Source organism: Semicossyphus pulcher, unplaced genomic scaffold (assembly GCF_022749685.1).
Source record: "Semicossyphus pulcher isolate SPU_LCO1_2020_fin unplaced genomic scaffold, fSemPul1.0.p SCAF_16, whole genome shotgun sequence".
NCBI lineage: Eukaryota > Metazoa > Chordata > Actinopteri > Labriformes > Labridae > Semicossyphus > Semicossyphus pulcher.
The window spans coordinates 383,678-407,384 of NW_027211670.1; the positions used below are offsets into that span (position 1 = coordinate 383,678).

Consider the following 23,707-nt stretch of genomic DNA (forward strand, 5'->3'; position numbering starts at 1 on the left):
AGGGATTGGATTTCACTTTCCCACTCTGTATGCAAATGAACACGGAGCCTCATGCACCTTAATAAGACTTAGAAAAACATCATATAATACAAAAAACTGTGATGCAGACTCGCGCATAAAGAGGGTGTGAGCTGCTGCGCTAACTGGGCACCATGGGAAAATTCACATGCCACCAATGAGTAGGGATTGTGGGTGACACAATATAAGCAGTACCTTGCATAAAGCAGCATATTTGTTCACTTTAATGTTAATACAAGTTTTAAAAACTCTTCCTTTAAGGTACATTTTGAACAGATAGAAAATGTGCAATTAATTTGTGATTAACTCTTGACAACCGTGGGATTAATCGGGTTTAAAAATTGTAATGCGTTTTGCCCTATGTATTTTACAACATTACCTTGTTAATTACCAAATGATGTTTCCAAATGGAGATGCTCTGATAAAATGCTACAGTTTGTTTTGTTGTTCTTAAGCTTATTTTTACAGCCTGCTATTTAGTGGAAAGTAAACTTAAAATGATTTCAATTATAGCTATGTTATAGCTAAAAGTTTTTATCTTTATCTTTTATATCTGTCAAACTGTTAAAGGCTCTAATGTTCCAGGTAACACGAGCGTCACAGAATGACCAAACAGATCCCTAACTCTACTGGCCCCCAAGTTTACTGGCTTAAAGAATATTAAAACATGTCTGCTGAAGTTGTGTGTAGCCAAGCTGTTTTGTCTCTGCCTGCCCAGTGCAATAGTAGTGAATCGGATTTTCTTTGTGGTTGTAGTTGAATTTAAAAACTCAATGGCAACATTTATTTCCGGAAGCTTTTTCCCTGTTAATCTGAATCATCCAGAAATCTCAGTTTTAGTAGCTTTATTAATGAAATAACTTCTATAAGTTCTTTCTGCTGAAGATATATTGACAGCTTGTTTTGGATACAACCAATATTTGATTTCTGATACAATACCAATTTTAGAGGGAACATTTTTTTCCAGTAAGTAGAATCTAGAAAGAAAATAGGTCTTTTAACAGATTGTAAAAGAATCTAGACCAGTATGACTATGCAAAGGTATTCAGCAGGACAATTTCCTTAAACAGCAGTTAATATTTTTAAGGGATTAAAAAAAAGGTTTATATACCTGGATCTATGTACTTGGAAGTCCTTTTTCAGACTTGATTGTGCATGTATGTGTGTAAATAGAAACTCTCTTGTGTATATGTAGGTGCTGTGTTGTGTGGACAAGCAGGGTATTCTGTCGTGGCCCAACCCGAGTCCAGAGACTGTTTTGTTCTTCAGCGGACGGGTGGAGCCGCCCCACAACAGCCAGGACGATCTCAGAGACGACCTGTCTGTCAACTCCTACTGCAGAATGGAGGCGGAGGACGACAGGGATGAGGTGTGTGTGTGTGTGTTTGGCAGGTTTCAGCCTCACTCGCAGCACGGTTGTAGGGATTGTTTGTGTGTTTGGCAAATGCAGAAAGTGGTATTGCATGTGGTCTGTTAATATTAGTAGAAACTGGCTTGATCTAAGTAGAGTCAGGAATCCATCACCTAATAATGTACAGACTGACTTAATTGTGACCCCTGTGTAGGCCCAGGAGGGGGAGGCTCTGCTCTGTCTACCTGCAGAGTCCAACACTCAGCTGGGAGAGGGTCCAGACCCAAGTGAGATGTCAAATGACACCGCTCGTTCATCTGACAATCTCCGTCTTGTGCGCTCCTGCCAGCCTGCGCACACACGCACCAAACACCACTCTGGATCCAACGTGAGCTTCAGCCGGGACACTGAGGGAGGCGAGGACGACCCTGCACAGGTAAATACTGGGAATAAAACTTCTCAAGTGTATTGAATAGTTCTGAATTTTCATTTGACTTGTTCTCTGTCTCATTACCTCAAGGACTTTGCTCTGGGCTGCCCGGAGGCCGAGGCTGAGGATTTTGTGTGTGACTACCACCTAGAAATGCTGAGTCTGTCGCAGGACCAGCAGAACCCAGCCAGCATCCAGTTCGATGACCTCTCCTGGCAGTGCCACCTGCCCTCTCTGAAGCCGCTGGGCCTCAACATTATGCTCAACCTCTGCAACGCCAGTGTCACCCAGCAGCTCTGTCGATTCTCTGACCACCTGTCCAACCTGGCTTTGCAGGAGAGCCACGGCACCGTGTTGCCTGTCTACGTCCCCTGGGGGCTCTGTGAGCTCTCCAGGCTCATAGGTGAGAATGGAGCGATGGTGTTTAGAGCAACCTTTTTATTCCAGGTTTGCTCTTCAGTTGGTAAATATGAAAATCTGAAAAAATGCATTTGCCTTTATTAAGTAGGACAGTGGATAGAGTTGGAAATGAGGGAAGAAAGAGTGATGGGATGACATGCAGCAAAGGGCCGATGGTTGGAGTTACACCTGGGGCCGCTGTTTGAGGGCTGTGCCATCTTTCTCTAGATTCAGTTATACTTTTTCTTTCACTCTCATGGGATCAAAAGTGTCTCACTGCTGCATCTCCTGATTTTTGTTATGCAAACTTGAGACCATTCAGGTCCTACTGTTTCCTCCTACAGCAACCTGTAAATATGACGTGTGCCGTTTGAGGGAAGGGGGAAAAAACCGTGGTTCACTGATAATATTGGACCTTTTTTACATTTTATTTTAGTTTTAAGTTAATTTATTGAACCTAGGATTTTAAGTTGGTAAGCTGCAAGTTTATATTTATTCAAAGAAAAAAAAAAGTGTTGATGGCAGTCACTGGGTCCACCCTGCGGTTGGCGTCACTTAATTGCAGTATTGCGGTCATGCAGTTACCATCACAGCCCTAATTACAGGGACACCACTCATTTCACACATGGTGTGTTCACTCATCCTGCTGAGCACCGTTCAACAGCTGTCTAATGTTTTCAGATCTCTAAAGTTTAATAAATCAACCCTCATCAAGATTACTTTAGTTTGACTTTATTATTAAACTTGCCCCCTGTGATTTACTGGCGATCAGTCCAGGGTGTAACCCCGCCTCTCGTCCAATGGCAGCTGGGATAGGCTCGAGCCCCCTGCGACCCTGAACAGGATAAGAGGTATATAGATGATGGATGGATTAATATAGAAATATACATTATTTTGAATGCAAAAAAGAAATGACTCAATTGGTATTTACTGAAATAACATTGAAACTTGATTGATGTACTAAGGCACCATACGAAGTTATTAAAGAAAATTAGAAACAGAACTCTATCATTTAGGGTATCATTTTCGATTTTAACGGTATTACTACTCTTATCGATGCTGCTTAATGATTCGGTACTTTAACTGTATTCTTATTAGTTTTTAATTAATTTTTTAAGAGAAAAAAGAAATTAAGATTTAAGATTGTTTTATTTTCTGTAATGTAAAATAAACATTTATTCACAGCAAAAGAAACAGCAATGTTTAGAACAGATCACTGTTATAGACTAACTTATTTGGCTGGCTGGTAGTGGGTGGGGCTTATCAATTAACCCGGTTTGTCAGGTGTACTAAGTTTGATGGTTAACCGCGTCCAGTGAGAAGTGTGGTCCATGTCTCTGCCTGTATGCCAGGCACATTAGACAGCTGTTTGGACAGATCACTCGTGTTTGTGCCCTCACAAGCAAAACCGTTGTTGCACTTGTGGCAACAAGCGTCGGCGACATTGACTCTGGTAAAGTGTTACCACACTTTTGAACGTTTAGTTCTCTCCGCCATCGTAACGAGCAGGATCTCTTGTGTGCACGCACGTGTGTCTGTGTGTGCGCTGTGTGAGAGAGAGCTGTCCCCGCCCCTCTCAAACACACTCCGCGAGAGACATTTCTCTTCTGGATTGGATTACGCATCATAGACGAATGTCTTTATCTTGTTGGTGAGATTAAATGTGCAACATAACGTTTTTGTAGCAATAATAAACAGAAAATGTATTTTCTTTATTTTCCAGTACCGAAAGCAGAACCAATAACATCAGAACTTTATCAATACTGCGGTTTTTCATGATTCAGCCCCGGGGCCCGTTTAATACCAGGTTTCGCTACCCATCCCTACTCATAAGATCTATTAGACAACAACCCTTGTGTCTTGTTCATGTGTGTGTATCAGGGTTCACTCCTGGAGCGAGGGAGCTGTTCAAACAGGAGAACCACTTGGCTCTGTACCAGTTGCCGACTGGAGAGAAAACCAAGGAGTTCACGTCCCGCCGCCTTCATTACTTCACCAAACGCCAGCCTCCCATGTCCCACCTTATCTCCCTGTTCGTACGAGACTCTTCCTCCAGTGAGTACACACACACACTTAGTCTCTTTTCTCTATGGTGTACTTGCTTTTTGTTGCATTATACATTGACCTCTGACCTTTCTGTGGTAGATAACGTCCAGATGCTGTCTCATGGCTCGGCCGACCTCATCCTGGAGGCCTGCACTGACTTCTGGGATGGAACTGATATTTATCCCCTCTCAGGCTCAGACAGGTGAAGTTACCGTCACACTGATCATTTTCATTTTGCGTTATCATCCATACTTTAAGCAAGTCTTTCCAGATGTGACTCTTATTATTTAGTTTGATCCTTTTTCTTTTACAGAAAGAAGGTTCTGGATTTTTACCAGCGTGCCTGTCTGTCAGGTTACTGCTCAGCGTTTGCCTACAAACCCATGCAGGTATCGTTGTCTAACCAGCTGAATGGGAAATGTGTGGAGCTGGCCCCTGGTCCCTGCCTCTTCTCTGGGGTGGAGCTGCCCTCCACCACCCCCATCAAACACAGCTCCTGCAGGAACAGCTGGAGCTCCGATGGTACGACATAGTGACTAAGGGTTTTATAGTTTTCATTCAGTTTTAATCTACTACATTCTCTTTAAAGCCACCAGACTCCATTGTTATAACGGTACTTTTTACCTTGCAGAACATTGGAATTGTTAGTCTACCAGCGGTTCACCTGCTTAGTTTTTTACCCACTAATACTGTGTTTGATTTGAAGTCACACAAACACACCAACTGATTTTGCAGGTAGCAGGTAACATCTGTTTCTGGTTTAATCAAGAGCTAAAAAACAAGAGCTTTTAGTGGATGTACTTAGAAATTATTCATAAATATGGCCCATCTTTAATATCTTCTAAAAGTTATAATACAGCAATAATACAACTTTCCTCATTATTATTTTCCCTTTCCTTTAACTTCTACAGAAGGTATCGGTGAGGGTGTGGAGCGAGAAGACTGCGTTCAGGCCCTCAGCGGGCAGATCTTCATGGGCATGGTATCGTCTCAGTTCCAGGCAAGGCTGGACACGGTCCGGCTCATCGATGCCCTCGTCACCGCTTGTATCCGCTTTGTTTACTTCTCCATGGAAGATGAGCTCCGCAGCAAGGTGAATATGAACATTGATAATATCTAACGCCCATTTTATCGGCACTTGTTTTCACTTGCTCTACTTGCTTCTACTCACTAAAAACTGTTGATTGTACTTTCCGTCCATAGTTTTCACAAAGTACCTTGTCACTGGAGGTGGGACTTTTAGCTTAGTCTAACACAATCTACATATGATACGCTTTTCATTTGGACAAAAGAATGGCCTCTTCTTTGTGTGTCAATCTTTCAGCATGTAATTGCTTCCAATCTACAGTCTCAGTCCCAGCACTTTAAATTCATTGCTGTCAATGCAGTAATTACTCTACAAAAAACTACAAAATAGTATGCAGAAAAATAAGGTATCTTAGTAATAAGAAGCTTGCATCCCATTATTAAAAAATAATATATATTAAAGATTTAAAAAGTGTTTCAAGTTTGGAAAAAGGAGGAACACTACTCAACTACTCAACTTCAAAAACATTATTAACAAGTATTTAGACCAAAGATTATATGATTAAGATCAGATGAGATACTTTATTGATCCCCAGAGGGGAAATTCGGTTGTTGCAACAGCACAAAGACAAGTTGCAAGAATATAGGAAAAATATGTGAATGAAGATTTAAAAAATGACTCAACCAAAACAAAATGTCTTAAACATGCACATAGGTAAAAATGTGAAAACTTGTTTATGTAACAATTTTTTTGTATGTGCAGGTTTTTGCAGAGAAGATGGGTTTAGAGACAGGCTGGAACTGTCACATCTCTTTGACTCCAAACGGAGACAGTCCCTGTGATGGAGCTCCGTCCAGCCCCAGTCAGGGCTCCCTGCACGAAGACCTAAACCAAGGTGCTACACCTGTCTTTGTAAACACTCTGGTTAATATTAATTCAATGTCTTCATATGGTTGATACAGCTTACCATGCATCCCTGAGGTTCATTACCAACTGTAAAGCTCTGACTCACCATTGTGAATTATACTCTCGGGTAGGATGGCCTCCTCTGGCGACCCGTAGGCTCACACATTGGCACACTTTTATATATAAGGCAATTCTTGGTCTGCTTCCACACTACTTATGCGTTTTTATCAAGCAGAAAAGTGCTGGACAATATTTACTGCGTTCTCCGGACTTCATCTTACTCTCTGTCCCAAATGCCAAGCAGGAATTGGGAAAAGGGCTTTTGGATTTTCTGCACCCTCAGCGTGGAATTTGTTGCAGAATGACTTGAAACTGAAGGAACTACTCTCGCTAAATGCCTTCAAATCTAAAATGAAAGACTTCAAGGCAGATTCCATAAGTTGTCGATGTCTTTAAATTGCCTGCTTGTACAACTTTCTTTTCTTTTTTTAATTTGTCCCTGTTTGTGCGTCTGTCTGCAACTTTGTGTTTTTTGCTGCTGTCTTGGCCAGGTCTCCCTTGAAAATTAGATTCTTAATCTCAATGGGACTACCTGGTTAAATAAAGGTTAAATAAAATAAATGAAAATAAAATAAAATAATTGTGTTCCCCTTACAATGAGGATGCACTGCATCACTCTCCTACTGGTATTTATTTGTGCATTTGTGTTGATTTTCAAACTGCTTTTAGTTTCTCTGGTCTTAGGACTTCATTCTGAAAAAGAACCTGCAAATGAAATGATAATTAAAGTTGTAAAAAGTTTTATCAATTCATTTGTGGCTTTGTGAACGTAATATACTGTATGTTCTAAAATGGTGGCACCTGAGTTAGCGTAGGTTGGCCTGTTCTAATGTAGGGCTTATTAAACATGGTTACATACAAGTGTAAAGCTAACCTCAGACCTCTGTCTTCACATACGACACAGATTCCCGGGATGAAGCAGAAGGTCCGCTGCTGCCGGAGGAGGAAGCTCACTCTGACCTGGCCAGTTTCCAGCCCACAGACAGCGACGTGCCCAGCTTTCTGGAGGACTGCAACAGGGTAACAATTAATACTAATAAGGTTATTGGTCGGTGCTCCCGACGATGGGGGAGTAATTAGTTTCTGTTTTACTCAAAGTCCAGACAGTCTGTCTGAGAGATCTAATTAGAGAAAGCAATCTGATTTGCCTGTAGTCTGAACAAAGTCTTAGTCATGATCTTTTATTTTACTGTTCAGTGCTTTTTCTGTCCATGCTCTTCCTCAGGCCAAACTACCTCGTGGTATCCACCAGGTTCGTCCTCATTTGAAGAACATTGATAATGTGCCTCTTTTGGTGCCACTCTTCACTGACTGCACCCCTGACAGTGAGTCTTCTTGTGTTTTATATACTCAGTCCTCCTTATGCACTTTCTGTTCCACAATGTTGTGTTTAACTTTTTCAAAGTGTCCTCGTTCCTGCCCTGCTGCTAAACAATAAAGCACGTTTTTAGGAAAGAAATCATGATTTTTGTCCTAGATATACTCCAGTGTTTGCTTTGGAGTAATATATAGTATAGTAACAGTTTTCTTGTTTTTCCAGCCATGTGTGAGATGATGAAGATCATGCAGGAGAACAGGGAGGTTACGTGCTGTCTGGGAAGCTCTGCCAATTTCCGCAACAGCCGCCTGTTTCTGCAGAGTGATGTCAGGTAAACAAGCATCAGTTTCAAAAATGTCTAAACATTTTTATCTTTGTAAAATTAATGTTCTTGGCTTGACAAGTGTGATCATTGAATTTTTGTCATCTGCAAGTAAAATGATAATTGAGTCTGGTGGCTTTAAAGAAAGCCATGTGACAGCTGTTTTTAGTTAAAAAAAACCCATTTTAAGTATCCTGTCTGTAATGTTGTCAAATACTTAAAATAAATAACAATCTGAGCCTTTTAAAAACAAGCACTTTTAGTGGACCTACTTTGGTCGGGCGCAATTCTCCCCAAGGATTATGTTACAGCCAATCAACCCCTTTCACAGCTGCCGGCTGAAGCATCTACTAGAGCATTTCAAAAAACTTTTTGCACCTATTAGTAATTTAGACGCTGACATAATACACTAGGGCTGTCACTTTTCTATCGAAATCCGATATCATTTGAACCTGGTGAAATAGTTCGAACTGTAGTGATGTGATGAGCGCAGCAGATAACGCTGCCCACGAACAATTTAGTAGCCTGCTTTCCAGAGTCCCAGAATGCTCTCATGTTTGAAGTAGTGTGCCTTGTGTTCCAACAGATGGCAATAATACGCTGCCTGCTACAAACAGCGTCCCAACCGTAGTCAGAATGCACAGGGGAGACTTTTTGTTGTTCTGCTCCAGGGCTAAAACTGAAGCTAGCTGTTACAGTGACGGGCTAACTCCCGTCACTTTAATACGCCAGCAACATGCAGCAAGCAAGACACGGGAGCGCGGCTTGAGTCTTGCAGGCTCGTGGCTTTATTATGCACAAACAGCCTTAACCATACATTAGTTCTGTTTATACAGCTACTGATCACTCTTTTCTCTGTTCTTCCGCTGCTCCGGTCCCTGGCACTTCACGTAACTCGTGCACACACTCTGCCGCTCTCTCTCACTCGCTCTACCACCCCACTCTCACGCACTTAGCTCATCACAAAACAGAGCTCCGCCTTGAATATAAGACCCTGGTACAGTAGTGATCATGTCAACACCAACGCAGCTCAGAAGTGCTATTTACCCTATATGTAGTTGTCGTTTTTTGCAAAATTAATTTGTTCGAACATGATTTTATAGGAAAAGTGTCAGCCCTAATATGTACAAATAAGGGACCAAGTTCAAATATACTATATAGTTGATCTTAAAATTCTTATTATATCAAACAAACTGTTTCATATCCTTAAAATCTGTGAAGGATACATCTCGTTGGCCTGTATGTGAACTTTGATCCACTTCCTTCCACAGCATCGCTCTGGACCCTCTATACCCGTCTCAGTGTTCGTGGGAGACGTTCGGCTACGCCACCGGAGGAGGATTTATCGGTGAGGTTGACGGTCTGACTCCTCTGAGGCTCTCCGGTCAGCTCAACAGTCTGGGCTGCTCCGTCACCTTCCATCAAGGAGAGAGCGTGAGCATGGTCAAGCTCATCGAGCAGGTCAGACACACACACACTCACACAATCAGTGAAACAGAGAGAGATTATTATTTTTTATATGAGTGAATCTGTTTCAGGCTCGACACACAACCTACGGCATCCGCAAGTGCTTCCTTTTCCTGCTGCAGTGTCAGCTCAGTCTGGTCATCATCCAGGTGAGAGAGGAGATATATGGAGGTTAACATATCACCTGGCTACATCTTATGTAGCTTGACTTTTTGCAGCACAGAATCATGTCTGATGTTGAATTACTGAAGTGCCTGGTTTTTGTCTGCAGTTCTTAGCCTGTCTCGCTCAGCTTCCTCCTCCCTTGAACACCACTGACATCCTCTGGCTGTCCTGCTTTAGCTGCCCACTGCTGAGGTACACACACCCACCCACACACACACACACAAACACACACTCGTTACCCACACACGTTACTGGGTTACATTACTTTTAAAAGTAACTCGTTACGTTACTGCTTTACCTTCTGAGAAAAGTAACATGTTAGATTACTTATGCGTTACCAAAAATGAAACCCTCTTTGCGCCTCATTACACATGTGGGTTATATTGTCAGGACCTGTAGCCTACTGTACGTCTACCTTTGAATGTATCGACTCTACCGTCATTGCAGAGCCTCCTTTGCGGCCCATAATCTGTAACTCTGCAGCCTAATAACAGGAATGACAGACGCAGTATAACCGTTACAGCTCTTTATCATGCTAACAATGTGACAGTGAACTGGACAGAGGCATACAGTATTAGGCACAGCTGTTTCCCGACAACAATACAACACAGGCTGTTAGTCCCACCAGTGTTGTGGAGCTGCGTTTACCTGCAGATCAGCTTTAGCTTCTTCAATCAATCAATCAAATCAAATTTTATTTGTATAGCGCCAAATCATAACCAGAGTTATTTCGAGACACTTTACAGAAAGAGCAGGTCTAGACCGACTCTTTGTTATGTTATTTAAAGAGAGGCCCAACGTGAATCACCATGAGTAGCACTTAGCAATTCGGCACATTGGCAGAAAAACTTCCTTTTAACAGGCAGAAACCTCGAGCAGAACCAGACTCATGTTGAACAGCCATCTGCCTCGACTGGATGGGCCGAAAATGGGATTGAAGGAGATGCAGGATAGAGACAGGCAAAGAGAGAAACAACAACATATGTCCTTGTTACAACAACAACATATGTCCTTGATACATGAACAACAACAGACACATACTTATGGTTACAATGCCAATAATAGTGGTAGACTAGGGTGAAGATTAGCTAAATAAATAAATTAGCGAGAGAAGCAGAGTAATGATAAAGGCTGAGGTAATCATAATTGTAACAGTTGAAGTCAACAGGTCTACTATTAGCATTAGCAGCAACAATAATGATACTATGGGGAAGGCTGATGTTAGTAGTTGTTGCAGTCGAGCAGGTCCACAGCAGCAGGTGGTCTGCAGCAACGATGCATTAATATGACAGAGAGAGGGAGGGAGAGAGAGAGGAGCCTGGTCAGATCCCCCCGGCAGTCTAAACCTATAGCAGCATAACTATGGGCTAGTCCAAGCCTGAGCCAGCCCTAACTATAAGCTTTATCAAAGAGGAAAGTTTTAAGTGTACTCTTAAAAGAAGAGAGGGTGTCTGCCTCCCGGACCTAGACTGGTAGATTGTTCCAGAGGAGGGGGGCCTGGTAATTGAAGGCTCTACCTCCAACACTACTCTTAGAGACTTTAGGTACCACAAGCAGGCCTGCATCCTGGGAGCGCAATGTTCTAGAGGGGTAATATGGCACTATGAGCTCTTTAAGATATGATGGTGCCTGACCATTAAGAGCTTTGTAAGTAAGAAGAAGGATTTTAAATTCTATTCTAGATTTTACAGGAAGCCAGTGCAGAGAGGCTAATACAGGAGAGATGTGATCTCTCTTCCTAATTCTTGTCAGCACACGTGCTGCAGCATTTTGTACCAGCTGCAGAGTTTTTAGTGACTTATTAGGGCAGCCTGATAGTAACAAGTTACAATCATCCAACCTGGAAGTAACGAATGCATGGACTAGTTTTTCTGCATCGTTTTGAGACAAGATGTGTCTGATTTTTGCTATGTTGCGAAGATGAAAGAAGGCTGTCCTTGATATTTGTTTTATGTGGGAGATGAAGGACATATCCTGATCAAATAGAACTCCCAGATTCCTAACAGTAGTGCTGGATGCCAGGCTGATGTCATCTAGGGCAGCTGTATCATTAGAGAAAGAGTCTCTAAGGTGTTTTGGGCCAAGCACAATAACTTCAGTTTTGTCTGAATTAAGTAGCAGAAAGTTTCTAGTCATCCAGATCTTTATGTCCTTAGGGCATGCTTCTAGTTTAGATAGCTGATTGGTTTCGTCTGGCTTCATAGATAAGTATAATTGAGTATCATCTGCATAACAATGAAAATCAATGGAGTGTTTCCTCATGATATTACCCAGAGGAAGCATATATAAGGTAAAAAGAATCGGTCCAAGCACAGAACCTTGTGGAACTCCATGACTAACTTTGGTTTGCATAGAGGACACATCATGAACATTAACAAACTGAGATCGATCTGATAGATAAGATTTAAACCAACTTAATGCAGATCCTGTAATGCCAATTAAATGTTCTAGTCTCTGTAACAGGATGTGATGGTCTATCGTGTCGAAAGCGGCACTAAGATCTAACAGGACGAGTACAGAGAGAAGTCCTCTGTCTGAAGCATGTCTTGAAACTCGCACAAGTGCTGTCTCAGTGCTGTGGTGGACTCTAAATCCTGACTGAAAGTCCTCAAATAAACTGTTGTTATGAAGAAAGTCACATAATTGATTAGCGACTGCCTTCTCAAGGATCTTTGAGATAAATGGAAGGTTAGATATAGGTCTATAGTTAGCTAAGGTGCCTGAATCTAGGGTAGGCTTTTTAAGAAGTGGCTTAATTACAGCTAGTTTAAAAGACTGGGGTACATAGCCAGTCGATAAAGACATATTGATCATGTCTAGTAAAGAAGTGCTAATTGAGGGAAAGACTTCCTTAAGCGGCTTGGTTGGAATCGGGTCTAAAAGGCAGGTTGATGGTTGAGACGAAGATATCAGAGAATTTAGCTCAGGAAGGTCAATTGGAGAAAAACAGTCAAGGTAAACATCAGGTTTTTGAGCAGTTTCCAAAGATACATCTGCACCAGGTAACAGCAGGTGGTTACAAATTTTGTCTCTAATCTTTAGGATTTTGTCATTAAAGAAGCTCGTGAAATCATCACTGCTGAGGCCTATAGGAATACTTGGCTCAGTGGAGCTGTGACTCTCTGTACCTTTTCAGCCTGGCTACAGTGCTGAAAAGGTACCTGGGATTGTTTTTATTTTCTTCTATGAGGGAGGAGTAGTAGACACCTCGAGCATGCCGTAGGGCCTTCCTGTATTTATTAAGACTATTTTGCCAGAGTAAACGAGACTCTTCTGTTTTGGTGGATCGCCACATTCTTTCAAATTTACGCGACATTTGCTTCAAGTTACGAGTTTCTGAGTCATACCATGGAGCTAGCCTCTGTCGTTTGATAATCTTCTTTTTTAAGGGGGCAATCGAGTCTAGACTACTTCTCAGCAAACCTGCAGTACTATCAACAAACTGATCAAGCTGAGAGGGACTAGCATTAGCATAAGAGCTTTCTGTAGTAAACAGATGTGGTAAAGAATTAAAAGCAGCTGGAATTGTTTCCTTAAATTTAGCTACAGTCCTATCAGACAAACATCTTGTGAGTACATTTTTGTTAACTGGAGAATAGTCGGTTAATAGGACATTGAATGTTACTAAATAGTGATCTGATAAAAGAGGATTTTGTGGGAAGACAATTAAGTTTTCGGTTTCAAGGCCATAAGCTAGAACAAGGTCGAGGGTGTGGTTAAAGCGGTGAGTAGGCTCAGTACACTTTAAGTGAAACCAATAGAGTCCAAAAGGGACATAAATGCCATGCTAAGACTATCATTATCAACATCTACATGAATATTGAAGTCCCCTACAATAATTATTTTATCTGAACTCAGGACTAAATCTGATAAAAACTCTGAGAATTCAGTTAGAAAATCAGAGTATGCGCCAGGAGGGCGGTATACTATCACAAATAAAACAGGCTGTAAAGTTTTCCAAGCTGGGTGTGAAAAACTCAGAACAAGGCTTTCAAAAGAGCTGAAACTAAGTTTTGGTCTAGGGTTGATTAGAAGACTAGAACTGAAGATAGCTGCCACTCCACCACCTCGACCAGTGTCTCGAGGAATATGAGTATTAAGATAACTGCGAGGAGTGGATTCATTTAAGCTGACATATTCTTCCTGACACAGCCAAGTCTCAGTTAAAGAGAGTAAATCAATATGATAATCTGATATCAGATCGTTCACTAATAGAGCTTTAGATGACAGGGATCTGATATTTAACAGACCACATTTAATTCTCATATTTTTTGGCAGAACTTCGGTTGTTTTTTTAATTTTTATTACATTTTTTTGATTTACTCCTTTTTTATTTAAATTTGAATTAACTGTAATAAAAGGCCTGGGTTGGGGGGCAGACACAGTCTCTATAACATTAACATTGTGTATTCTTCACATTTGAAGTCGAGCTCTTCACAGCTGACGAGCACTTATCCTCCAGACACAGCTTACATTTCACCGTCATGTTGTTCTCGTCCCTTTCACCCAAACATACAAAGAAAATGTGAATATTTCCACGAAGTGAATGCTGTCCTCTCTGACATCTCGCTAGCTGAATTAGCTAGCTACGCATGCGCACTGACACAGCTGTGTTTACCTTCTGAGCTTCAGGGAGTTTCTGTTTTTGTGGTGACAAGAGGAAAAGACAATTGGATTACTTAGTGATGCGTTACCCCCAACACTGGTCGTAAATAGTGTGGTGGTATTGAAAACAAACATTTTGAATTTGATGTTTTTTTGCTATTTATGTGAATCCTTGAGAGCATTTAACAACATTTATAAATAACAAACCACTAGATGGCGCTCTTAGACCCAACGTTTGGCCCTAGCCCATTGTGGACAATGATTGCATTGAAACACTTTCAAGTATCACTGTAATATTCCACTGTGTTTTGCAGAATATCATACTAATGGTCTGTTTGTGTTGTGTTGACAGTGTGTCACTTTTGGGGAAGCCACCAGACAGTTCAGTCATGACCGTAGCCACGGGGAAGAACCTTGATGCAATTCCAAGGAAGGTAGGAACACAAATCAATAAAATCGTTTACATCTATGAGCTTCAACAACCACATTACCACTGCTAGAGCTTCTTAAACTATTTTTATATCAAATTTACCAGTGTGCTTTTAATACTATGACAAAGTCAAAATGTCTGTAGTAGAGGAGAAATAAATGCAAAGGATTCACACAAAAGCGATTCATGCCTCGGGTTTAGTATATTCTAATACATTAATTATTGGCATTAAAGTCTAAAACCCTCTAATTTTACTTAGTCTGACTCTCTCATCATGCTGTCTCCTTTGACCAGACCCAGAACTACTTCCTCGGCTGTTTCCTGTTGAAGTTCGGCCTGACAGTGTGTGCCTACCTGTTGGCCTTTGGGTTCACCCTGCAGGAGGTCTGCCTCAGAAGCAGCAACATCACACTTCCTGACAACACCACTGCCAACTGCCTTCATATTCTCACTGAGAGGTAGGAAAGCCCGACCTCTAGTGCTGTGTTCAGACTAAAAGAGAAGCTAAGTTTTGGCACTACACAGTTTTGTACAATCACACAAATGTGTGTTATTTATTTATTCGCTCAACCCTGTGTTGCAAAACTGTATCAGCGTTGAGCTTCTCCTGACGTCCTGAGGTTTTACCAGAAATAGTTGAACCAAACTCCATTTAAAAAAACAAAACAAAAAAAACATTTTTATAGTTGATCACTTGTCTCGTCTTGCAGACAGACCCGACAGAGTAGGGCTGCATGATATCGGAAAAAACTTTTTGTTCTGCAATATTTATTGCGATTTTAAAAAATACATTAAATTATACCAGATAAATGCAGTGGGTTTTATGTCCATAGAAACAATTAACAATCATATTTATAATTTGGCTTGGGTCTATGTTCTCCTCCTATTCCCCTCCTACTTTTATCATACTTGGTTCAGCAACTCTGACACCAGCATGATAAAGTAGAGAGAGGACAGGTGGAGCGACACGTTTCTTCATGAAATAAACACAAACAGAGTTGTGGGCTGCAGCTGCGGCTACTTCTACGGTATGTCATCAACCATTTCTAACGGCGTTCAAATGGTTAAGCCGCTAAAAGAAAACACTCCGCGGCACGTCCACTCTGTGAATGGTCCGTTTATGTACCAACAGCATTAACCAGCCCCAGAACGAGGTGGAGGTGTAAACACATCCCACATGATGGAGTGTCTGTCTCAATCATCCCGCCAACATGACCTGTTGCAGCATCGCGTGCTTGTTTACAGTTTAGAGGCAGGTGACACACAGACTCTGCAGCTCAGCGGTCAGTTAACTCTGTGCTCTGATGAAGAGCTGCACTAATGTGATAGCAGACGAACCTTTGTTGTAGATTAGTGATGGAAAACGAGAAACTGGCGAGTAACAGCTTGACATGTTTCACATAATCTGCCTCACAATCGCACGTCCTGCGATGTAACTATTGCGATTGTTAAACGATATATATTGTTCAGCCCTTCGACAAAGAATGAATTTAAACTTTTTACAAATCTTCCTCATCATGGAGTAATTAAGCCATCCTTTCAACAGTGTTTATTGCAGTTAAACAGAAGCATATTTTGGGTTTTGTTTTGGTCTGAACACAGCGTAACTGTCCTGTTACTGCTGAAAGTGTTGAGTTTTAGTGCTCAGTTTACTGAAAGTAACATGCAGATGGAGAACATATCAGAGAAAGTTATTAATGTCTTCGATAAATAGTTTTTCTGTGTTCCTTCAGCTCTTCAGATGACGCTCCTCAGTGGTTCATTGAGCTGTCAAACGGCCTGCTGCTCACTCAGAAGGTCATGGCTGGATTCCTCGCCTTACACACAGGTAGGAAAGCACTTGAACAAAAGCAGCACAAATGATGACTCATGTATTTTTATCATTATTCAAATGAATACCTTTCTTCTGTTTGTCCTGTTTTCTCAGTGGTGATCTCCCTCAGCTACGTGCACCGCTCTCAGCCTCTGTGGAGAAAGAGTCCCTTCAGCAACACCTGGTGGTGTCTCACCGTACCTGTGGTGTAAGTTATGGCATGGCCTTTTGAATCTTCTATTTTAATTTCTTGCTACATTTTTAACACTCACTCTCGTTTATTCGCAGTCTGCTCAGCCAGATTGTTCAGGCCACAATGGATTACCAGTTATGGCGTGACAGGAACAGCCTCCTCGTCTTCAACCTGGGTGACATACCCCTGCTTGCCTGGCTTCTGGTCTCTCTGTCCCCGCTGCTGGTGGTGGTGGTCAATGAAGTGGTGAAGCTACATGAAATACGGTGTGAAAGTAGACTCAGGAGGAACTGAGAACACCAAGAAAGCAGGTTTAGATGATTGATGGGAATGGGAAAAGATGTTAAAAGAGGAATATTGTAAACAGACTTAACCCTTTGAAGGATTAAGTTCCTGGATTTCATTCCTGTGTTAGCGACAAACACACAAAAAATCATTTGGCCTGATGGGGGATTCTCAAGCAATAAATGGCAGAAAGCAGCAGGAGGGTAGAAGGACAAGCAGACTTGCAGGTTGTCCTTAAGTTGTTCTTAGCCTTTACGTCTCTCCCTGTGTTCGTACAATGAGAGCAAGGAAAAAAGTCCTTCTGTGTGTTCATGTTCTTGGCCCTAAAGCTGATTCTGATACTGATTTAGCTATCAGGAAAAGCAGTTGTAGATTCCAGCTGTAGATTACATAGGATTATTCAGTGATCAGTTCTGTCCTTGATTGTCTCTTATCCTGTGCAGAGCAGATGCAGCAGATTGTATCCTTGTCTCAATCGTGAGCTCTGATTATTTCTCTTCTGTCTATTTCAGGGTGCGAGTTCGCTACCAGAAGAGACAGAAGCTGCAGTTTGAAACAAAGCTGGGGATGAACTCTCCATTCTGATGTGTGGACGACATGTTGGAAACCAGTCAGTCAGCTCTGGAAACCTGGGAGAGGCAGGGTACAAACACTGCAGAACCCTCTGTTAACATGTTAACCCAAGAGCACTTCAAGCATCACGCGGAGCAGATCTCACCTGAATGTCATGGTTGGGACTCTATGACACAGATGTTTAAACTCCTGGGTCTGTTGAAATTCAAAATGAAGGGCAGGGAAAGGACATTTCCAAAGCACTCATTTCCATTGAATAGAAAAGAGCCAAAAAATAGGCAACTATTTATTGTCTGGTTTTATTTTGAAAGGCATGAGGAATGTTTTCTGAAGCTGTTTATGCTTCCTCACGATAATGTCTGTTTTCTGAGAGGTCTCAAACAATTCACCTGAAGCTCCTTCACTTTTAAAGGATATTTTTGTGAATTTATTTTAATTTCATCCAGTGAGACACACTGAACTGTGTCATGTTCTTTTAAAAGTCCAACCCTCTCGTCTTCATTTAAAGGAAAAACACAGAAAAGAAAAGGTAGTCTGTAAACGTGGAGCAACAGAGTGTTTAATATTAATAAATAAAATTGAAAATTACATGAACACATTGTTTAAAATATGTAGCAATCAATTGTGAAATAATTAAGGGAAAGTTATTAACATTCACCCCCTTTTCGGATTCTAGCCAATCACATGCTTCCTGCCTCTGCAAGCTTAACAACTGCAGCTAGCGAGTTAGCTATTAGCCAGAACAACAGGAACAAACCAACTGGAGGCTGATGCTGCAAATAAATACTCGCAGTAATTCTCCTTTAATATCTTCTCTCAAAAGATAATTCTTATTAAAAGACCGCATATACTACCTACCTAACATGCTAACAAGCTTAGTGGTGTAATGAGCTTGTTTCTATAACTTAGAAATAGCTGTGTCCCAATTCAGGGGCTGATTCCGTCATAGAGGCGCATTGAAGGCTGTCCCAATTCGTAGGCTCCTTCAGATGCGGCAGACAATGCGTCCTCCTTTTCCCAGGCCACGAAGGATCCATTGGGTGCATCCTTCGTGGCCCAACGTATCCCGAGATTCATTGTGCGCCAATTCAAATGAGATGGCGGACTCTTAAACGGCTGAATACCGTGTACTGAATACACTTTTAAATGTGACGTTAGTTAAACTAGCTAGTTAGCCTGCTAGCTACCTGTTGTTAGGCGACAGGAGCAGCGTTCGTTGACACAAGGTTAAGAACAAGAAATCCTCGTCGACCAGACCGTCTCATTTCAGTTTGGCTTTAACGTCTACGCAGGCTATGAATCGAGCATCCTCCGTAGACCGTCTCCTTCGAAGGCTGCAGCCCCTGGATTGAGACACAGCTAATGTTAACAATAGCAGCTAACGGTAAATTCAGAGTAACCTCGGCTGAAGTCTGATTCTAACAATGTCATTGAGAGAAAAACGCAAACCTATAAAGAGCAAAAATACTACTTTGACATCGTTGTTGATCAGGCTAACACTTGATTGCTTGCTAATCGGCTAAGTTTGGCAGTTGACCTTGCTAGCCTAACAGGCAGGGGGCACATGACCGGTGAGAGGCCATGACAACCTCAGTTTTAAAGATAGTGACATCATGGAATATAACTACACATAATATAAAACTGTTAATATGGAACAAAAACTTTACCTTTCTAAGATTAAATCAGAATAATTTTGCATATTATTACTAAAAAAATAATGAAACTAATTTTTGGAGGTTATTTATTTTAACACATTGTGTATATATATGGTTAACTTGATCATATTGCTTTTTATTTGTTTATTAATATACACTTTGAGGCTCCACTTGTAACTTGAAAGCCACCGATTAGGGTGTAACACTACCTCTGAGAAAATGTAAAGAAGAAGTTTCTCTAAGCTTTTTTCCGTTCAACCTTTGAGCCACATTTTAATCTTCACTGTGGTAGCCTGCAAGACTTAGTTCTGAATTTTTTTTACTCTTCTTTTGCAACAATTGTTCATTGTTGTTGCACAATTGCTGGGCCAAGCCAAGGTCAGACCTGCTGTAACACAATAAGGAATGAAGATTAAGGATTGAATTAGATAATTTATGTTTTATACTTGCACATCTACACTGTATATTACACATCTGTCTAACTGAAGAATGTGCCAGCATGCTACTTTGAACTCACGCAGCCAGCTGTGCAGCGATATTTACAAGTCTGTCGTTAAGCGATGGATGTACTGAACATACAGAGATGTTTATTCTGGTGTGCTGACACTCCTGGGTCTCCTGAAAGGTGCTTCATATAATTTCGTTGCCTTCCTCCTCAGCCTGTCTGCCTCTTTCAGCCCAACAACACAGCAGACAGGAGCTCAGGATACCGGTTATTTTTAAAGTACAGAAGAAGAATATCTTAGAGGATTTATTCAGTAAATTACCCCAGATTTCATATTTGATCTGACCAGCATATTCCAGAGATTCAGATTTCTTTGCTGATCATCTTCACCATTTATCTATCTCCTTCAGCTTCATCAGCAGACATGTGTTTCTCTGTTATTTTTAACTAAACCAGCCTTCTGTGTGGTGCTGTCATTATTTCACATGGACATGGTTTTGTTATTGCTACTGTATACAAAGGGCAAGAAGGCATTTAGTGGTCATTAATTTCTTAAGAATTTTTACATCAACAATATAAAACAATAAAACTTCTAGGTGCTTGTTTAACCGCCAAGTGATCCACCCGCCAAGAACTCTAAGGCCAAGTGAAAAGTTTCTCAACTCATTTTCCAAAAAATTGTACTATATCCCGAAACATGTTGATATTGCGATATAACATTTTATATACTGTAATTTTTATTTCTTTACTTCAAATATAATTTATGCTGAAATCGAGAAGGGCTGCCCTATCAAATTTGATTGGCTCAAGTCTTTAGAAGAGAAGACCCCGAGTCAAGCTACATTTTGTCAGTCGAATATCTGCTCTTTTGGTTTCATTTATAAGCTGTGTCATGTGAACCTGTAAGAAAAAAGCTGTTAAAACACCATGCTCTGTAGGGTCTGTGAGCTGAGCTACCGCTAACTTTAGCTCACATACTGAATAAAATCCTTCATCCGGTTATACAGTACATTAAAATGTGACATGACTTGAAATAGAAAGAAAAAGTTAGCTGGAAATGTTTTGATAATCGGCAGACAGTCAAAGCTTCTGGAAAACTCGGAGAACCTGCGTCCTACAGGTAAAACATGAGATTCATGTTGGCTGAGATAGGAGTTTGTTGCAAGAACAAATAGTCGAATCAGATTTGGCTGTTCAATCTGAATATTTGACATATTCCAGACTCCAGTACAGCCCTTAAAGGGGGGTATTATGCTAATTTCAAGCTTCATATTTCACTCTGTGATGCGTGTGTAGTAGCTTAGCATAATTGATAGTTAGAAAAACTCCTTATCACACTGGTGCTCTGTGCATGCCCTCACACAGCTTCGGCCTGAAACGACAGCTCTGTCTCTTTAAGAAACCATGCCCCTACAAGCCCGCTTTCTTCTGATTGGCCAACTTGACAAGCAGTGTCGTTGAGCAGAGTGGTGGAGTGAAAAAAAATTCCGAGGCAGACTGGGCTGCTGGGTGGTCCCTGAACTGTCCCAGGGACAGGAGGTTTTACTGTGTCTCGGGCAGATGACCAAATATAGAGTTCTTCCACTTTGTGACATCACAAAGTGAAGCGTCTGGAGAAGTCTATCAGAAAGTAAGCGTTCACAGCAACCTGCAGACTGGGACTTTTTTAGCAAGGGATTACTCCTACAAACTTTTACCTATAGATTTGAAACTTCACCCATGTTTAGTCTGGACATCCAACATTGTACATCATATATATGTCTTAAAATGTGAAACAGCATAATACCACCTCTTTAAGTCACACTTTTTAATCTTAATTATTTCTCCAAATGAACTCATATTGATAGAGAAAATTTCCTCCATGTCATCCCTCCATGTTCTAAACAATTTTGCAGTCAATCAAATGTGACAGAGTGACTGAAACCATGAGCCTGGGACCTTTTTTGGGTCTCTGTAGTTTTAAAGTCTGTTGGCAATCCAGCCTTGATTTTTGTTTCATACACTATTAATATAATATAAAAATGGCATCAAACATGGCACCCTGGGTTTAACCTCTGGTCCGAAGCCACAGCTTAAAACACTGAAGTCATGGAATCAATTTAGAAGATTTATAATATAAAACCAACGGTGGGGATTTTACAGGCTGATTCCAGCCTAAGTATAATTTTAATTTGACTGCTTTTAGGCCAAAAATAAATGAATAATTCAGCATTTCCACCACAATTGTATTATTTTTTTGTCAGTGGCGGTGGTGGGGTACAGTGACTCATGACCTAATTATTGTTGAAATCCTGGCTACAGCCCTGTTTGACCTGTGCTGTTTGTACACCTGTTTTAAATATTTTTATAACTATAAATGCCCTTTTTAAGTTCCTCATTCAAAGCAGGGGTGTATGTGTGTAAGAAACAATTAACAAATAATGAAGTGCAGCAGCACAATGTGGTTCTCTGGTTTTATGGCACTTAATTACTCTTTTAATTAATCACTTCCTGGTTGGACAAACTACTGAAGATGGTTCAAGGCAAACATGCAAGAAAATTATTTTAGTTTTAGCTTACCCTGTTTTATATTTCTGTTTTATGTCATGACAAACATGGACTATGCTGCATGAATATGTTCCAGTGAATGCTCTGTCTTGATCAATGTACATGTTATCTATAGTTCCACTGTTTCACTCAAAAGGACTCATCAAGCATGGACTTCATACTGTATGTTACCAGGTCTGTGGTACAACCTGCAGAGCCAACATTATCACGGCACATCCAAGGAGCTGAAGCATCTGCCAGTGGATTTGTATGACGGGGGTTGGGGCTGATGGACTCACAAGAAACATAAATGTATATTTTGTATTTTTTAAAGTGTCTATGTTCAGAACTTTTGAGAAATTTGTTTCTGTATTGATTATGTCATCTAAATAAATATGCTCTTTTATTCATGAGGTTGTTGTGTGAAAATATTGTTGCAAACACTAATTCAATCCAGGAAGTAAGACGTTTAAGTTTGGTGGAATGTAATTAAAATATCTGCACAAAAATAGGGAACATATCAAGTCCCACTGCCTGATTGCCCTTCTCCCGTTTTAGTGCTAGTGCGGTTCCCCCTGTCCCCGGGACTGGGAAAACTAGAAAAAATTGGAAGCAAGTCTGAGTGGCGGCATCGTATCAATGCATGGACCCATGTGCATGCAGTTAACATTAAAATTATTAACCCTCGTATTATCCACAAATAAACTAACACATTTTACCCTTGGGGTCAATCTGACCCCAGGGATATTTGCCTCCAGAAAATGATTTACATAAAATTGTTGACCAAGTTTTTGTGTCAGGCACTTTGTTTATTTGTTGAATACATAAATAACCCCTTGATAATGAAACTTATTGGTTCGTTGACCTGTTCTCTAGCGCCACCATCAGCCCAAACTTTTAAATTAGAATTAATGTATCTGGAAAAGTTTTCATACAAATCTTCTCAAATTTACTGACAACATTAATGACCACAAGAGTATGAACCCTGTTGGTTTTGGTGATGATATGACATTTCCTGTAGCGCCACCATCAGGTCAAACTTTCAGTTTTAGAGTTAGTGTATCTTTCATCCAAATCTTTTCTAATTTGGGGTGCACATTCATGACTCTCACATAATGAACCATATTGATTGATGTTGGTGACCCCCCCTTTCCTCTCATAAACATATTTATTTAATTATTTTTATCTCCTTTTTTTCTAACATATTTGTGGTTAGTCACTATAAAGTCTCACTCACCTCCCCTCTTTTGTTATCCCGGCTTGGGATGCCGATCCCAAGTACAATATTTTCAATCGATGGTGTTATGAAGAGCTTCTAACTATAACTTGATGTCTTCAACATGGCTGATTGCATATCTGGTGGGCCTGGAAGCATTTTGATAATATTAGTAGTGCTAAGTCTACCCTGCTGTTGAAGTGGGGAAAGGGACCATATAATCTTTCCATTTTTGGAAGGGATGGTGTCTGCTGGTGGTTGTCTCAGAATGTCAGAATGCAATGTCCTTGCGGGAATACCCCACCCTCCACACACACACCTTAATGCCCATGGTGCGGGATAGTTCTCATGAGAATATTGTTTCCCCCTCCCCCATGTCATGTTAGCACCAAAAATGGAAAATTATGGTCCCTCTCACTTCAACAACAAGGTAGACATGCTGCTAAGAGTGTGTCCC

The 23,707-nt window shown here is 40.9% G+C and overlaps 1 protein-coding gene across 2 annotated transcripts in view; it reads left to right on the top strand.

The window, feature by feature from the left end:
• The window catches only part of tmem94 (transmembrane protein 94), a 47,206-nt gene extending 24,762 nt beyond the window's left edge, over window positions 1-22,444 (top strand). For both annotated transcript variants that reach the window (XM_069664338.1, XM_069664336.1), the window contains 20 exons: window positions 1,214-1,387; window positions 1,584-1,805; window positions 1,890-2,202; window positions 4,080-4,253; window positions 4,344-4,446; window positions 4,558-4,766; window positions 5,156-5,337; window positions 6,034-6,166; window positions 7,142-7,257; window positions 7,463-7,562; window positions 7,778-7,886; window positions 9,149-9,338; window positions 9,416-9,493; window positions 9,616-9,701; window positions 14,467-14,548; window positions 14,839-15,002; window positions 16,278-16,372; window positions 16,472-16,565; window positions 16,646-16,816; window positions 17,348-22,444. In XM_069664338.1, the coding sequence (XP_069520439.1) occupies window positions 1,214-1,387; window positions 1,584-1,805; window positions 1,890-2,202; window positions 4,080-4,253; window positions 4,344-4,446; window positions 4,558-4,766; window positions 5,156-5,337; window positions 6,034-6,166; window positions 7,142-7,257; window positions 7,463-7,562; window positions 7,778-7,886; window positions 9,149-9,338; window positions 9,416-9,493; window positions 9,616-9,701; window positions 14,467-14,548; window positions 14,839-15,002; window positions 16,278-16,372; window positions 16,472-16,565; window positions 16,646-16,816; window positions 17,348-17,420 (2,868 nt within the window). In that variant the 3' untranslated portion in view covers window positions 17,421-22,444. The remainder of the gene's footprint in view (window positions 1-1,213; window positions 1,388-1,583; window positions 1,806-1,889; window positions 2,203-4,079; window positions 4,254-4,343; window positions 4,447-4,557; window positions 4,767-5,155; window positions 5,338-6,033; window positions 6,167-7,141; window positions 7,258-7,462; window positions 7,563-7,777; window positions 7,887-9,148; window positions 9,339-9,415; window positions 9,494-9,615; window positions 9,702-14,466; window positions 14,549-14,838; window positions 15,003-16,277; window positions 16,373-16,471; window positions 16,566-16,645; window positions 16,817-17,347) is intronic.
• Window positions 22,445-23,707: the final 1,263 nt, after the last annotated feature.